Genomic DNA, 17,691 nt, shown 5'->3' with positions numbered 1-17,691 from the left:
ACTCACATACAAACAAGGAACAGCAAGTCACAAGTTTCAAACAACTGAGGTCAAACTCGATTTGTGGACTAGTATTTTGTTACATGATCATGTGCAACACTGTTATCGCCGTGATCTGTCAAACGAGATCATAGCTCACCTTCAGCGGAGTGAATTGATAGGTTCAGAGGTTATTACAGTGCACACGGCAAGTGATAGAAACGCAGGCATGACCGGGTTACAGCCTGAGGCATCAGGCAGCCTGTGCTGTGGAAATATTCGGCCAAAGAAACGACACACCTCAGAGTTGCATGCACACACACACACACACATTGCAGCTAAAGTAGCTAGACATTTGCTGGCAAAGGTCTGTTTTGGATTGTTGCAAGATCAGTGAAAAGTGAACTCTTGAATAGGCAAAGAAAAGTTTAATACATTTATTACAGCTAAGGAGATACAGTGAGACAGTTTGGCAGGACTTGCGCAAATGTTTGTGTTACATAAGTTGAAGGTCTTGACTTAAGTTCTCTTACAACTCTTATTAACATAGGCAGCACTACAACTGTACTAACAAGTTCACAGTCACAGGCCTCATATTGCTACAATCCTTTTTGTCTTGTGACACAGAGAAGTGAAGAAAAACCTACTCTGTGTCCACAATCCGACATGATGTTTATAATAATGATGGTCATAATAATAATAATTTCTACTTGGTAGGAATTATGGCATTTAAAATAGTGCCAGTACATTGCGTGAGAGTTCATAGCTATTGCTAGTTTCCTGCCTTGTTCCAAGCTAGGCTATAATGTACAAAAATCCCTGTTTGTTTACCAACTCCTGTTACACAATCAGGAGTTCAGCAGCCAAAGTTGGCACAAGGGTACACCTTTGTGCACCGTGAAGGTTCTTATCTATAGCAGATATTATGAAATCATCATGTTACCTAGCAACCACCCACAAACGGGCTAAAAATAAACAATTTGTAGCATCTACGCATCAACAACACTTTATAAAAGCATAATAACATCTTGATTTCGTGACAGCTAACAAAACTGGAATTATCCATGTTGTGTTGTGACGTCGTCGTGTTGCCGAGCAACCACCAAACAACACAGACCAAACAGTACTGTACCATGGGCATGTGCTATTAAATGGCATTTTCAACTTACAGTTGCGTAAAATCATACTATAGAATACTATAGATATCAATTTCTAATAAACACTGATTAAATGGGGAAAAACACGGAACTATAAGAAATACACAAAAGAAAATTCATTTATTAGAAAAAACAAACAAACACATGATAAAAGGATTTTCTCAGATTTTTCTTCTTTTTAAAAAAAAACACATCTGGTGACACTAGTAATGTATTATTTTGGTAGTACAGAGTGGTGCTCTGTGAAAAGAAAAAACAGAAGTCACGAGGAAAACATTTGTAGAGCAGAAATAATAAATGACAATATTAGAAATTATTTTTAGTTACTAAGAAAAATCCACAGTGTCAAGAGTGGGGGAATCTTCTCTGTACTTCAGTTCTTCTTTGTATTTTTTTTGCTGAGAAAAATCAGGGTGCGCAGTTCTTTCATAAATCTTTCACAGACCCTCAGAGTAATTCATAAGCCACTCTGTGTCCTCAGTTTACCTAAAAACATTTTGTTCTGTACAGAGCTCAGACAAGTCCTCAGTGAAAATACCGCTATGCACACAGGGAAGAGGGGTGTTAAAGGAGGCGGCAAACCTCAGTCGACCCCTCACCTAAGCGGTGCACGTTAAAACGTCATGTATGTCTCCTCGCCCTCCCTTCCTACTACTGTCCCTCCTCTTTTCTTTCCACTGACCTGACCTGTTCTTCTTTTCTTGGTTTTCTTTCAACTATTAAAATAATTTTCCCCCCATTTTTTGGGGCTGCCACAGAGTTGCACCTACAGTGGGGCAAAAAAGTATTTAGTCAGCCACCGATTGTGCAAGTTCCCCCACCTAAAATGATGACAGAGGTCAGTAATTTGCACCACAGGTACACTTCAACTGTGAGAGACAGAATGTGAAAAAAAAATCCATGAATCCACATGGTAGGATTTGTAAAGAATTTATTCGTAAATCAGGGTGGAAAATAAGTATTTGGTCAATAACAAAAATACAACTCAATACTTTGTAACATAACCTTTGTTGGCAATAACAGAGGTCAAACGTTTACTATAGGTCTTTACCAGGTTTGCACACACAGTAGCTGGTATTTTGGCCCATTCCTCCATGCAGATCTTCTCGAGAGCAGTGATGTTTTGGGGCTGTCGCCGAGCAACACGGACTTTCAACTCCCGCCACAGATTTTCTATGGGGTTGAGGTCTGGAGACTGGCTAGGCCACTCCAGGACTTTCAAATGCTTCTTACGGAGCCACTCCTTTGTTGCCCGGGCGGTGTGTTTTGGATCATTGTCATGTTGGAAGACCCAGCCTCGTTTCATCTTCAAAGTTCTCACTGATGGAAGGAGGTTTTGGCTCAAAATCTCACGATACATGGCCCCATTCATTCTGTCCTTAACACGGATCAGTCGTCCTGTCCCCTTGGCAGAAAAACAGCCCCATAGCATGATGTTTCCACCCCCATGCTTCACAGTAGGTATGGTGTTCTTGGGATGCAACTCAGTATTCTTCTTCCTCCAAACACGACGAGTTGAGTTTATACCAAAAAGTTCTACTTTGGTTTCATCTGACCACATGACATTCTCCCAATCCTCTGCTGTATCATCCATGTGCTCTCTGGCAAACTTCAGACGGGCCTGGACATGCACTGGCTTCAGCAGCGGAACACGTCTGGCACTGCGGGATTTGATTCCCTGCCGTTGTAGTGTGTTACTGATGGTGACCTTTGTTACTTTGGTCCCAGCTCTCTGCAGGTCATTCACCAGGTCCCCCCGTGTGGTTCTGGGATCTTTGCTCACCGTTCTCATGATCATTTTGACCCCACGGGATGAGATCTTGCGTGGAGCCCCAGATCGAGGGAGATTATCAGTGGTCTTGTATGTCTTCCATTTTCTGATGATTGCTCCCACAGTTGATTTTTTCACACCAAGCTGCTTGCCTATTGTAGATTCACTCTTCCCAGTCTGGTGCAGGTCTACAATACTTTTCCTGGTGTCCTTCGAAAGCTCTTTGGTCTTGGCCATGGCGGAGTTTGGAGTCTGACTGTTTGAGGCTGTGGACAGGTGTCTTTTATACAGATGATGAGTTCAAACAGGTGCCATTCATACAGGTAACGAGTGGGGGACAGAAAAGCTTCTTACAGAAGACGTTACAGGTCTGTGAGAGCCAGAGATTTTCCTTGTTTGAGGTGACCAAATACTTATTTTCCACCCTGATTTACGAATAAATTCTTTACAAATCCTACCATGTGGATTCATGGATTTTTTTTTCACATTCTGTCTCTCACAGTTGAAGTGTACCTCTGGTGCAAATTACTGACCTCTGTCATCATTTTAAGTGGGGGAACTTGCACAATCGGTGGCTGACTAAATACTTTTTTGCCCCACTGTATGAGCCTGCATGTTAGTATGTAAGGCAGAATAAACTCACTACTGATAAACAGAATCAAGTTAAACTAAAGAAATTGGTAAATAATACTGCTGTGTGGTTTGTTCCGTTTCATTCACTGAGAAACTTAATGAAAGACATCAACGTCAACTCCTTCACCTGCTGTTGCTTGTGCTGAAAATGAACGATAAATAAATCACACTGTCTTCCTACATTGTCCTTGAAATGTGTCTTGAGTGGCGAGGTGTAGATGCCAGGCTCATACCCCAATGGATTCCTTGTCACCTGCACCATATTTTCCCACAGGAATGGCAACATTCCCCTTCCTGATCATTTTATACGATTTGGTCCTTCCCTCCCCCACCACCTCTTGTCCCTCTGCACTTCAGCTCTGCTCGTATCACACAGAGATGTAATTAATCATGTGGGCACCCTGCTACTCTTAATACTGAGGCTGTCCTCTTTTCCTTCACACTTTATCTAGCTCTGTCTCCTCGAGTCTCTCTCAATGACTTTCTATCTCTCCCTCACACACACACAGACTCATTAATCACCTGTTCACACAGGAATACTCTGTAATGCATGCTAGTGGGATCATTTGGTGGTTAGCCTTTCTTGTCTTTTTTACTATTCTCTCTTTGTACTCGGGTATACCTTGCGCCATCACACGTCAATGTGTTTTCCTCTAATGGCTCTTCTGTCATCAGCGCTCACTCGCCACGATTATCATCGCTGGCAGGCTCGCCCTCTGGTCTTTCGCTATTTTTAGATGTCTGTTGATGAAATCGTTCAAGTTCTTAAAAAGGGCAGGCCGAGAGTCACCACAGCATCATCCCAAAGCCAGGGTAGAACGGCCAGAGAAAAACCCAAACAACTCCACAAAGCAAATGTATTTTGAATCTAACAGCAGCTTATCGTCAAATATATTAAAAGCTTTTTTTTTCTTTTCTTTTTTTTAACTCTGGTTCTCTTTACAAAACACTGGCAGATGTCTGGTCCTTGCTTCATTAAGTGCCTGGTACATTTTTATGTTTAGACTGAAGGAGCTTAAAAGAGCTCAAGTTGGCATTAATATAACAGGGATTTAACAGCTAGGCTCGATTAATATTGGAATAGAAAGTTATCTGTATGGGTTGACTGATCCATGTGCAAGTTCACTTGCATGCGCAGCTTTTAGCAGTAGCACAGCTTGAATTCTTACGAAACAAAACAGCACGGATACGAGAGATTTGTTCCTGATTTTGGATGCACACAGCTTTGCACTCAGACTCTCTCTTGCAAGCCTGTTTCTCCTTCTGTGTCTGAAGAAGTCATCTTTGTCTTAGTTGTGTGTGTGTGTGTGTGTGTGTGTGTGTGTGTGTGTGTGTGTGTGTGTGTGTGTGTGTGTGTGTGTGTGTGTGTGTGTGTGTGTGTGTGATGTGCGTGGGTGTGTATTTGCATGCGCGTGTGTGTGCGTATATGCTCTTGGCAGGCGCACTTGCTCTGTATCTTTAGGACGCCGTGTCCTGGAACTCGGGTTGATAAAGCCCAGCAGGGATGTCCTGTGTTGTCCCAGAGCAAAGACTACACACGCTGTTCTGAGCTATAATGAACAACATGTTGGTTAATGTACAGCTACATATGTCTCGCAAACTCATGTTTCTTTGTGTGCTGATGTCAGAAATAAGATTTTTTTATTGCTTCTTCCGGGATGTATCCCTGACCCCACCAGTTGCTCTGTGTTTGTGTGTACGCGCTCGTTTGTGTGCCCCAGTACTGATAAAAACACACTGACCCAGTGAAGCCTAGGCAAGGTAACATGACTAACCATTACGTTTGCATGATCTACACTGATTGGTCGTTTGAAGTGGGATGGGTGAGCCAACTCCCCCCGACTCAGGCAAAGTGATTGGAGGAAATGTCAGAGTAAACAAGGAGCTCTTTGAGCATGGGGCCTTACACATTATTCAGTTAAAAAAAGACAGAAAAGAGAGCGAAGGAGACGAATCGGAAGCGGTGAGAAAGAGAGAGAGGTTAATATTACATTAGTAAGGCATTTGTGATGTCAGTAGCTTCTTATCTATCTTTAATCGGGTCACAATTGTGGAAAACAGCATTTGTGCATTTTTGTTGCTCCCGTTTACATTGTGATATGTGAATCAGGTTTTAAAGTTGTTTTAAAGATGTAAGTTTTTTTGTCAAAATTAAATTTTTTACCTTAAATGACACTTAAGTTTTGTTTGTGTGTGCCTTAGTTAACCGAATTAACAAACTGTACAAAGGAACTAGAAGCACATTGAGGATCCTACCAGTAAGCACCAGATCCCTCTTCAGCACACACACACATAAAGGAAACTTAAACACACACACAAACTCGGAGAGACACCCAGCCTCTGGCCAGGAAACGCACATATGATTGAAGAGAATGGAATGTTCTGTCTGAGGTCCAGAGCTCAGGGCAGCTGGAACCTGGGCCGAGTGTATGTGTGTGTGTTTATGTGAGCGTGTGTGTGTTTGTGAAGGGTCACAGTATAAATAATCGTCCCCTCTCGGGGAGTGTTAGCACAGACCAGCAGGGCAGTTTATTTATAATCCGCCATCTACGTGTCAAAGACCTGCGTGTCGTCTTCACCTTTGTCTGACGTTACCTGGCTACGCTTTCAGTGCTCTCTGCCACATCTTACACACTCAGATTAGCTGTTCATGCGAGAATGTGTGTTTTATATATATGTTTGCACAAATGACTTTTTTTTTTTTTTACACATGACTCTCCTCAATTCGTCCAAGTTGTTACATAACATCACATGACCCAGAACCAGAAGGATGGATAGTAGTGAGTTCTACATTACATTATCGTGCACTCCTCAAAAGCCAAATTCCATCCATCCATCCATCCATCCATCCATCCATCCATCCATCCATTTTTTGCCCTTTTTCTGGCTTTCCCCGTGCACCTCTTCCAGTTCTTCCAAGGGAACACTGTCCAGCCAAGTTATGCAGTCTCACCACGTGTCCTGGATCTGCCCTACAGTCTACTCATGCTCAAAACTCCTACCATTCAGAAGGAGTCTTGCTAGAATGCCCTCAAGATGCTGCTTGTATCTGAGATTTCTTTTGGGGGTTTTTTTTGGTTGCGATACAAAGCTAATGGCTGTAGTTGAGAGTAGGAATGCAGATCAACTTCTGATGCCACAACAGTCTGTCCGTCCTCCCCCTCCACTCTCCTGTCACTAATGAACCGTAGCCTCAAACCTGGAGGTACTAATTCTCATTCCCACCACAGTCACCTGCGAACCACCCCGGTGCGAGCTGGCGATCACTGCTTGATGAACCCAAAAGAACCACATCATCTGCAAAAAAGCAGAGATGTGATCCCAAGGCCACCAAAGTGGAAAGCCTCCACTGCTTGGCTAGGCTTAGAAAGTTTTTCCATAAAAGTTGTGAACAGGATAGGTGTCAAAGGATAGCCCTGGTGGAGTCCAGCAGCCATGAGGTTCGACTCAGACTTGCTGCAAAGCACTTTTGAGTAAGTGACTTCTTAAAGTCTGCACTGGCATCCACTTTTACTGCAAATTTTGCACAACAAAGTAAAGTGCCAGTAAATGCACCACTCTGCAAATACAGCTTGCTAACAAGCTGCAATTTTAAATAATAGAAACCCAGTAAATTCATGCAGTAAGAATGAATAGGATCGTTATAGAAAGGTTAGTGTAAATCATAAGCATAGCAGAATTGTAAGAGAACAGAGGAATCATAAAAACTATGACGTTCAGAGTTATCATATCTAAGACCTCTTTGTCCCTTGCGTTTGCCTCAGAAACATTTTATGGTCATATCTGTTGTACATTTGCCAGCAAGCTGTCTACCACCTGTTTGCACAAATGTAATCTTATTTGCACTCTGTAAAGACGCCAAACTTCAGGGGAAGCCAAGATGTATTATAAGCTTGTCCATATATCACTCCTTGATCTTAAATAGTAGCTAAATTTGTGATAGTTGTACACTTGACCCTGCAGCAGTCTCTGTTGACACTGGTGTCAGATCAGTGCTGGTTTACATAATGGCTGATAAAGTTGTATTTGTCTAGGGCTCTCGAAAACATGCACAGTGTACCAGTTGATGGTTAAGTACACCATAGGTGTGAGGCTCAGGTCACGCAGTTTGTCCAATCAGGGAGGTGGAAGCAGGACAAAAGGGGTGGAGTTGTAAGATGTATGGGGTGAAAAGTGCAACCTCAAAGCACCTTTGACTCAGTGCTCTCTAATGACTCCATGACATTATAACCTCATGACACAACTCTTTCCTGCACACATGAAAAGCTGCGCCCTCCTTGCCCCCTCACACCTTTTTCACCTTCACATGAACACTCTCTTGTGTCCACACTTCTCTCAAACGAACACAGAGTACAAGGCAAAGTGAAACTGACCCAGTTCATACATTGGAGTTTAAATATGTACTGTAGCTGGGTGATGAAATACACTTGCAACACCACGTAGACCCTCCCTTTTCTGTACTGCCTGGCTACATTCACATTCACTCCACCAATCACCACTGCTACTGCAAGAACCAATTACAAAGCGCTCCCAGGATCGTTTGAACCAATCAGAGAAATCTGCTTTTAAATGACTTTTCGGTCGTTTCTTTCTTTGCATTTTAAACACGACATTTTGCCTATACATCAGTCTAAATTTCCCGAGTGCACTTACAATCCCCTTGTTTGTTTAAAAACTTCATTGTGCCTATAACACACCTGCACCTCCGGCAAATCAGTTTTGCATAAATGCAAAAATACTCTATGCATTCACTGACACACCTTCAAAAATTTGAGGATTGAGCGAAAGCAGGGAGGGAGATTCCTAGCGTGGTTGCTGACAGTGATTAATTGTTCCCACATGTTGCTGACAGACAAAAAGGCCTATGTGTTCCTAAGTTTTAGCTGCAGCTGGTGCACACACACACACACACACACACACACACACACACACACACACACACACACACACACCCGGCTGGGGCCTGTCTCACCAAGCAAATTCAACTTTATCTGGCTACTCTGAGTTAGTTGGCTTTTAAACCTGGATAACCGGTCTGCCAAACAGTTGATAGCTGAACCTGCATTATCTAGGTGAGCAGAGGTGAGTCAGAGAAAACATCATTAGAAAGAGCACTTTATTTTAAATATCAAATCAGATGTTGGTGCAATCTGTGTCTGTTATCAGTTTCATTGGCAAAAATTAAATGATTAAAGCTTCTCGAGCCACACTTATGCCTGTCTAAATATAAAGCTATGGCTAACTTGGAGGTTTGTTTAGCTCAGGAGTGTTTAAATTGCTAGGATGGCTCTTTGTGAGGCTAACAAAATCTGCAAGCACAACTGAATCACAATTATAATTCAAGTTTTTGTCGTCGCTGCCAACGTTCCACTCTTTGTGCCGTGTAAAGATAATCATACTCTGGCTGTCACGTCCTATTTAACCAACAGGTATGAGAGTAATACGGATGCTAAAGTAACTCTCAACAATGCTAAACTGTCAAACTACATCTTTGAAGAAGTATTTTTTTTCTTTTCAAGAAATGAAAAGCAAGGTTGAGTTAAAAAAAAAATCAATTTGTCTGCCTTTGTAACAGGGCCCTCCTGTTAAACTTCAAGTCTCAGAAATTAAAGCTCACCTGAGAGAGAAATAAGAGGTCTGAAGAAAGAAAGAATTTAAAAAGAAAAAAGTCCCAAAAGTTACCTGGATAGTATCAGCAGTTTCATTTTTGTTGCTGTTTGTAGGTGTGTATGTGCGTTATTTAGCTGCCGTGGCTGCATAGTAGGAGCTATGATTCAGAGCTGCTGTCTCAGCGAGCTGTTTTTATTAATGGGCTTCGGGAATACCCCAAAGGAGCTACAGCAGTATGTATACAGTACTCAGCTCACACTGTGAGTTTACCATGTTCACACATAAATTCTTAACGTGCAAATTTTCAGCAAATGAAACTACTTTAATAGTTTGGGGGTGGTAACCATCAGGCACATTTAAAAATAAATCAATAAAAGGAAGTCGCCTCAAAGTAAGAGAATAGTTCCAAGAAAGAGCTGTAATGATATTATCACGTTTTTGAAATCTACTCTCAGGCTACATTAAGTCTTTTGACATAGATTCAACAAGGTGCTGGAAACATTCCTCAGAGATTTTGGTCCATATTTACATGATAGCGTCACACAGTCATTTCAGATATGTAGGCTGCACATCCATGATGTCAATCCCACGTCACACCTGACAGGAACAAGACATTTTTTGCATTTTCTCTTTTTCAGGCCATTTTCTGTAAACCCTAGACATGATTGTGTGGGAAAATCCCAGCATATGATTGGCTAATTCGATATTTGCACTAACAATCAGTTGAACTGATGTACTTAAAGAAGTGGCCAGTGAGTGCATGTCAGTAATGACGGGAAATTTAAGCTTAAGATGGGCAGGAGGAGGTGGGTTTTAAATTTAAGCTCCAGGACTTTGGATTGGGCTCACCATATGTGTCTTAAGAGTTTTTCTTATGTTTTATATTGAGTTTAATGAACTCATGGAAATTTCAACGATATGCTGGGTGTGTCATTAAATGCAGTAGAAGAATCACAGGAGACAGAAATGAGATGTTGTGGTTTGCACGACAGGCTAAATGTCTGCAAGAAATGCAAAGTAAAAAATGTTTTAAACGGTTAAAAGGTCAGGCCACCAAAATCATAAAACAACATACTTTCCATGTACTAAACCGCAGGCAGTGCTGCATCTATGCACAGTTCGGATTGTGGTGCTCAAGGCAAATTTAAAAAAAAAAAAACACGGAAAACTGTGTCTAGGAAATCCTTGAAATCTCCAGAATAAAAGTGGTGATCAGTGCAGTTTGTGAGGAAGAGTATGTGGGAGGGCTTGCTTCTACTAGTTTATCACACATTGTACTGACAGCATGCACATTATTCATTCTTTCATCTTGTAATCATCATGTTCTTATCCTCCCTTTCACATGGATCCAAATTTTCTCGTCCATGCTGTGGTTGCAGATGCCCTGCTTGCTTTTATCACTTGCCCGTCACACAAAGTTATGAAATATCACACTTGACATTTGAAGGAAACGAGCAATGGCACAAAAAAAGAGATGCATTAAACAAGTGGCTTTCGAGGGAGAAGGACTGATGAAGTATCGGGCGCTGGCAGGTGAATGTTTACACCAGCTGGATAAAGAAACTCTGTTTTTTAAGAAATTCTCCTATTATTCATCCCGCCAAAGTTTTTATTTTTCCTTTACAAAGCCAATCCCCTGCCATTATTTATAACTTCTTGGCAGATGGAAACATTTATGTACGTGTGTGTTCTGTAATAAAGCAGCAATACGTCATGCCTCGAGAGATGCCGGCAGAGGATAAACACTGGTCTCTCTAGTATTTATTCCCCTCTTACCTCACTGCAGAATACACGGTGCACAATTGAGAAATATGTTCGCACCATCATTCATGATTCTATGCAATGCATAGCAAGGGTCGGAAGAAGCATATGCTCCAACAGAAACAAGTTTTTGCATAACAGTTGCAAACCATTTAAGAGCGTTTTCATATAACTATCACAACCGCACCCATAGTACACGCTCAAATATGCATACACTCACACAGGGTCATGGGTTCAGTTTGGCCCCAGAGATCTTTCTCTGCCAACGCAGCATTCAGAAATGTAACTTAAACCCATTCTCTCTCCTCTCTGACTGAACTGCCTTTGACCAGAATAACAGTCCTGACCAAATTGCCTGTAAACTGTTGCCTGGTAAAGACGGTGCTGCTTCGTGGAAAACAATATTGTGATTCCCACAAAAACAAGAAGATGTTGGTTCTCGCTGATTTGAACCCAGAAGTCTGTTCCGTCTTTATGAGTAAAAATATACATAAGAGGTAAAAGGAGAGGGGAAAATTGCGTGCATGTTGTGGATGGCGGTTGGGTTGTTTATATGGGAGGATATAGCATAGCCCCAGAGTCCCACAGGGCCCATAAGAGCTATGTGTTTGTGAAACAACAGAAACTGCGGAAGAAGGAGGGGATGTGGAAAAAGAAGGAGACTGAGGCAAAATAATTAATTCAGCAAAGCCTGCAATAAATTGAGAAGACGAGGAAAGTGTAATTAATGCTAGAGGCAAGGTTATAAACATATAAGTTAGTGATCCAGAACAGAATTATTTTTCATTAAAATGCATGTTTTTTTTAAGACTCCTAATGGTGTTACTGTGAGTTGAAATTTGAGACTATGGCTGTGTGTACACATTGTTATCCTGTCATAAAAAGATCCATGAAATGATGTCCTGTTATGTAACCAGATGGCGGTGTGTGTGTTGTGTGGGAGCATGTGTGCGATGGCCGGAAAGGGGGGGTGGATGTCCAGATGGATAAGAACATGTTTGTAATTTAGGGATCAAGTTTGAGTTTCAAGTCTTAAATTACTGCTTTTACACAATGCAATCCTCAGTTTAAGCTGCATTATTTAATTATTGAAAAGAGTACTGAAGTGAACAGACTTCTCTAAAGTAAAAAAGGCATGTGAATCTTTGCTATTGTGCAAATGGAAACTCATAATGACACACATGAATAAAACTTGCAAGACCTCTTGTTTAAATAGTATCCCAGTTTTATCAAGCTGTGTTATCTGTTACTGGCCTTTGACTCTTATCTTGTGGTTTAACTATAACCCAAGCCATTGCATCCAAAAGAAGCCAATCTGACTCTCTCAGTCTTTTGTGTTCTGAAACTACTAGAAATATCAGATAGTCACCTCAGTATCACCTGTTCTTAGTTTGGCTAACATAATCATTCTGACACTTCTACACTTCTAACATGAAGTTTAATAAGTACACCACTTTTACCATGCACAATTTTCAAGGTTATGGACAGATAACAGGCTGAAGTTACACATGAACTCCAGGAGGATCAGATCTACACAAGCAGTGAAGTTGCCTTTTGTCCTATGTGGCACATGACAACATTACGGTGATGGGAGATGCATGAAAAAAGATGTGCAGAAGGACCCATGATGGCATGGGTCCTTCTGCATATTACTGGCTCTATTTATAAAAAAGGATGGGTTGTACACGACACAGACTTTGTACTGTTAAGCTGGTAGGGTAAAGAGTGTTTAATGTTAGATGCAACTGAGTTTGACATTTGCGTTTCTGGGTAATGTCTAGAAAACCTCTGGGCTGCAGTGCACGTGTGAAAGTAGCTCGACAATGATTGCTAGTGTGGTGAAAGTCTCTGCACAATGTGAAGCACGAACAAATGTACGCCTGCTAACTATTAATGCTAACATAGCACCAAGACAACAAGCATTTCAACAGGGTTGTTATGTAGTCATTTGGGCCTTTAATGCGCGCGTACGTCTCTGTGTCGTGAATGAAACTCTTGATCACTGGCAGGGACTGTCATGTGAAAAAGTTGCCCCACAGTGGGCCTTTTGGCCTCTCACAAGAAAAGAGCTCAGAGCTGATCAATACACACCAGCCAAGACAAACAGTCACACGCAAACACACATGATCTGACATATAGAGGCTCTTTGTATGTGTCATTCATTATTGAGGAGGCTTGATTTTTAGAACACTGTCTCTCTCTTTTCTCTTTTATGCCCACAACACAAAAGCTACAGCGGGAACAATGCAGACATCAGTGCTAAGTGGTGCACAATGTTAATGTGAGCCTGTCTATATTTAGTGGATCAACAATTGAAACAATAGGCTTTTGCTGTTTGTACGTCTAGTCACTGAGAAGAACTGTTTACGTGACTGCAGAATGAGCGTTCGTGGGTGGTTTATGGATCAGTGTTGTTGAACTTAATGAGAGGTTTTCATTGAATATTGCACTGGCAAAAAGAAGAATGGATACAAATCCATACTGGTGACAGGCATAGTTTGAGTAATTGTCGCAAAAAGTATTTTCCACACAGCTCTCAGCTGAGTCTTCTTCTCTGTTTTGTGTTACAGAATTCCATCCGACACAACTTATCCCTCCACAGTCGTTTCATCCGCGTCCAAAATGAGGGAACAGGAAAGAGTTCTTGGTGGATGATCAATCCAGAAGGAGGAAAGGGTGGTAAGGCTCCACGGCGCCGGGCAGTCTCCATGGACAACAGCAACAAGTACACCAAGTCCGCCCGCGGCCGTGCTGCCAAGAAGAAGGCAGCCCTGCAGGCTGCAGCTGCTGCAGCTGGTGAAGGTGGTGCGGACAGTCCTTCAGGTCTCTCTAAGTGGCCTGGAAGCCCGACCTCACGCAGCAGCGAGGAGCTGGATGCTTGGACAGACTTCCGCTCTCGCACAAACTCCAATGCCAGCACAGTGAGTGGCCGCCTCTCACCTATTCTGGCCAACCCCGAGCTAGACGAGGTGCCTGATGACGAGCCGCCTCTCTCGCCTATGCTCTACTCCAGTCCTGGCAGAACACTGTCTCCTGGGAACGCCAAGACGAATGGGAAGGCTGTGCCGACTGAGCTGCCCCGTTTGGCAGACCTGGCGGGTACAATGAATCTGAATGATGGACTCACAGATGACATAATGGATGAGTTCCTGGAGAACATCAGCATGGTGCCAACCACTTCCAGCCAGACTGCACCAAATGGTTCCTCAGGTTTCAGTTTTGGGTCCAAACCCAATGGGATAGCCTCACCTTCCTCCACTTCCTCTCCATCATCCAATTCTTCTTCTAATGGAAGTGCTAGCTACAGTAACTCCATCTTCGGCCCCCACACGGCGGGCTCCTCTCTGCGTTCGTCCCCCATGCAGACCATCCAGGAGAACAAGCAAACGTCCTTCTCCAGCATCAGCACGACCCGCTTTGGCACCCAGACACTGCAAGACTTGCTCAACTCTGACAGTCACAACCATAGTGATGTAATGATGACCCAGTCAGATCCATTGATGTCACAGGCCAGTGCAGCTGCCCTCGTTTCCCAGAACTCCCGCCGTGGCCTCATGCTCCGCAATGATCCTGTCATGACTTTTGGGACAACTGGAGGACTTCAAAGCAACCAACAAGAGATGCTGCGAAGTAACAACCACAATCACAGCTCTCTGAGGTCTATAAATGGAGGCTTGAACCTAGTGAATGAGGCTAACACTCTGGCTAATGCCAAACAGCAGCTCCTGCTCTCACCCCTGGGAGGAAATGGGTCTTCCTCCATGCAGATTGACACCTCAATCTTCCTGAGTGGGACAGTTAGCAGCAATGGAGGGAACTATCAGGATCGTTTCCCCACAGATCTGGACCTGGACATATTCAATGGCAGCCTGGAATGCGACATGGACTCCATCATCAGGAACGATCTTATGGATGCAGATGGCCTGGATTTTAACTTTGACTCTCTTGCCAACATGAATGGAGTCAGCAACTTCACAAACACCAAGCAGACCTCTCAGAGCTGGGTACCCGGCTGAGAGGGTGGGAGCAGAGCAGGTATGTAAATTGAAGTGTTGTTTGTTTTGAAGTATCTAATGGGGAATTTGATGTATGAGCTAATTAGTTTGTTTGTTTTTTTCCTGAAAAAAACTCTGTAAAATTTGGTCTAGTACACGTCATGCTCACAGTAGGGTTGTAGAGTTATTTGTGTCATGAATAGAGACAGCCTTAGACAAAAGCACTAAGATGATGTGATAATAACAGGAGTCAAGAAAGGACTTCACAGAAGAAAATTACTGGGGTTTTTTCTTTATTGAACCACTTCGACCTTAATTGTTCTTCCTAAATCACATTGACACAATAAAAAAACTTCTCCAGCAGTTTTTTTCCTTACATGTTACATGTTTTTAATAAGGATGTGGACTGCATATACATTTTGGGGAAATAATTATTTGAGCCCCTGCTGAATTTGTAAGTTTGCTCACTTATAAAGAAATAAGCAGTGTCTATTTTAAAGGTTGTTTCAATTGATTGACAGAGAAAGAATATCACCCATAAAAGTTATAAATTGATCTACTTGTCATGAGTGAAATAAGTATTTGGTCTGTAAAAGATGAAAATAGCTGCCATGATGTTGTGACATTGAAGATATTGTTTCGCAGCTTTGAATTGGGAATTTTGGCCATTATCATCAATTTTTTTAAAATCCTGTAGTCGTGAGTGAGGGTTGAATATGATCAAGAACCCAGTAAAGCTGCATAATCAAACAGTAGCAACTTGTCTACCACAAGGAAGACTTGCCCAGATACATTCCCTTCATTTGTTTCAATTTATTGTTACCATTTATGAAATGAACATCATGCTTAATTAAATATGACTGAGACCATAAATTCACCAGCAAAACGTTTACTGAGGTCTTAATTAGAGTGAGAAGAAGTAATTTTCCCATAAACTTCAATTGAGGATTCTCCAGTGATGTCATGATGTCATGTGCACACTGCTGAAGAAATGTCAGTCAACCACTGGTTTCTTGGGTTTCTAGGAAGTATGTGATGAGGACTTGATCAGGAATAATTCATATATTCAATAATTCATATTCAAATGCATGTATTATGAAACATATGCAGAAGTGGTAGCTTTAAGCACCTAACTTGCAGCTGCAAATAACCAGCAGTGAACAGAAATTTGTTGTTAATATGAGCCAGTGACATTTGCCAATCTACTTATTCAAAAATGTGACTTAAAACCTTGAGAAGGGAAAAGATTTTCATTCTTACGAACACAAAAAGATAATCATATCTTTTTCATTCCAGGTCTGACCTGTGTGGTGCAAGAGAAGATCAGACACACAACATCCTTTTTGCCAAACCTGCCATCAGCACAATGTAAAATAACCAACCCTGTGTTTACAGAAGAAGACTTCCTCTTGAGAGCTTTACCTTCGCTCCCACACTGGTGAACCATGAACGATCCTGCAGACTCGAGAGATGCTGCGCATGAGCCCTCAAAGCTTCTTGTGAAACAACAACAGCAAAAACGAAAGCTACATCTAACAATCACAAGAAACTCACAAATCTTAGAATTATGCAATTTTCCTTTGACGCCCAGTCTGCTGATATCAAAGAGACACTGCTTATCAAAAAGGGGTCTTCAGGTGGAAATTGAGGACTAAATGGCAAGCAAAGAATCGAAGGAGAGCATGGTGCAGTTTTTCCCACTGAAGTGTAAAGAGAAAAAAAAAACAAGACATGTTGTGGTGTAAATCAGATCCAGTGGTTTCCTGAGACGTGTAATACTGAAAAAGAAATTCCCACTGTTCTAAGTAATTTTAAATGTCATATGTTGTTGTTGTTGTTGTTGTTGTTTTTTGAGTTCCTGTTTTATCATATTTGTTTCTTAATCAAAAATGTCTGTAGAGAAAGAGTCATTGTACTGGTGAAATGAAAAGGTGGAAATGGGAGTGTCGTACTCACTGAGTGGCCACTTATTCAGTCCATGTGTAGACAAACTGAAACGTTGCCCCAGATTGTGAAATCTCCAAAACCCCAGAAGTTTAAATTCCTCAATTTAACACAATGCACTTGCTGTTTTCTATATTATATGATGCATGACTTTGAAATAACAGCAGCATACTGAGGGTTATATTATGATTAGATGATTGCTACAGCTTTTGTTTTATCCTTGTATATATCAAAAGACTAGAGGAAGAAAACTTCTGGTACAGAATAGTGCAGGGCAGGTAAAAATTCAAGAGGGAAAAGATCTTGTATGTCTTCTCATTGCTTTCCTAACTTCTGGTGAATTCTGTTGAGGTCATTTATCACAGCATTCGATGTAGCCAAAACAAAAACCTGTGTCCTAGGGTTGTGAACATTTCCACACCACAACAGGTGCTATATAAACAGTGTTGAATCCTGTCCTGCGAGGAAGCTGTGCATATTTTCTGTTCTTTTTTTTTTTCCTGTTTTTACCCAAAACCCACAGAAGCCTAGAGCTGCGGCCACTTGTAGCATGATAAGTTTGAGCAAAGGGAGAAGGTTGTTGTCTTTTTTTTTTCTTTTATAGGCTCATTCCTCTAGAAGCCATTTGTTTCTTGATTAAAACAATAAGCTATCTCTGTATATTGCCAAATTACTTGAAATAAACAGTAGGATATGCTGGCAGCCAAATGACAGCACACACATTTATGCACACACTTAAAATACACACACACACACGGGGGAAAAAAAAAAAAAGCAAAAAATAGCAGGGATCCATGTTAAGCTCTGCTGGTTTCTTGTCGTGAGATTGTGGGGCTTGTTA

The 17,691-nt window shown here is 41.8% G+C and overlaps 1 protein-coding gene across 1 annotated transcript in view; it reads left to right on the top strand.

Moving 5' to 3' along the window:
* Positions 1 to 17,306, top strand: part of foxo3b (forkhead box O3b) — a 43,806-nt gene extending 26,500 nt beyond the window's left edge. The window contains exons 3-4 of the mRNA XM_026194144.2: positions 13,482 to 14,946; positions 16,203 to 17,306. Of these exons, the coding sequence (XP_026049929.2) occupies positions 13,482 to 14,927 (1,446 nt within the window). The 3' untranslated portion in view covers positions 14,928 to 14,946; positions 16,203 to 17,306. The remainder of the gene's footprint in view (positions 1 to 13,481; positions 14,947 to 16,202) is intronic.
* The last annotated feature ends 385 nt before the right edge of the window (positions 17,307 to 17,691 follow it).

This window comes from Astatotilapia calliptera, chromosome 15 (assembly GCF_964374335.1).
Source record: "Astatotilapia calliptera chromosome 15, fAstCal68.1, whole genome shotgun sequence".
Taxonomy (NCBI): domain Eukaryota; kingdom Metazoa; phylum Chordata; class Actinopteri; order Cichliformes; family Cichlidae; genus Astatotilapia; species Astatotilapia calliptera.
This window is presented reverse-complemented; position numbering and strand designations above follow the sequence as displayed.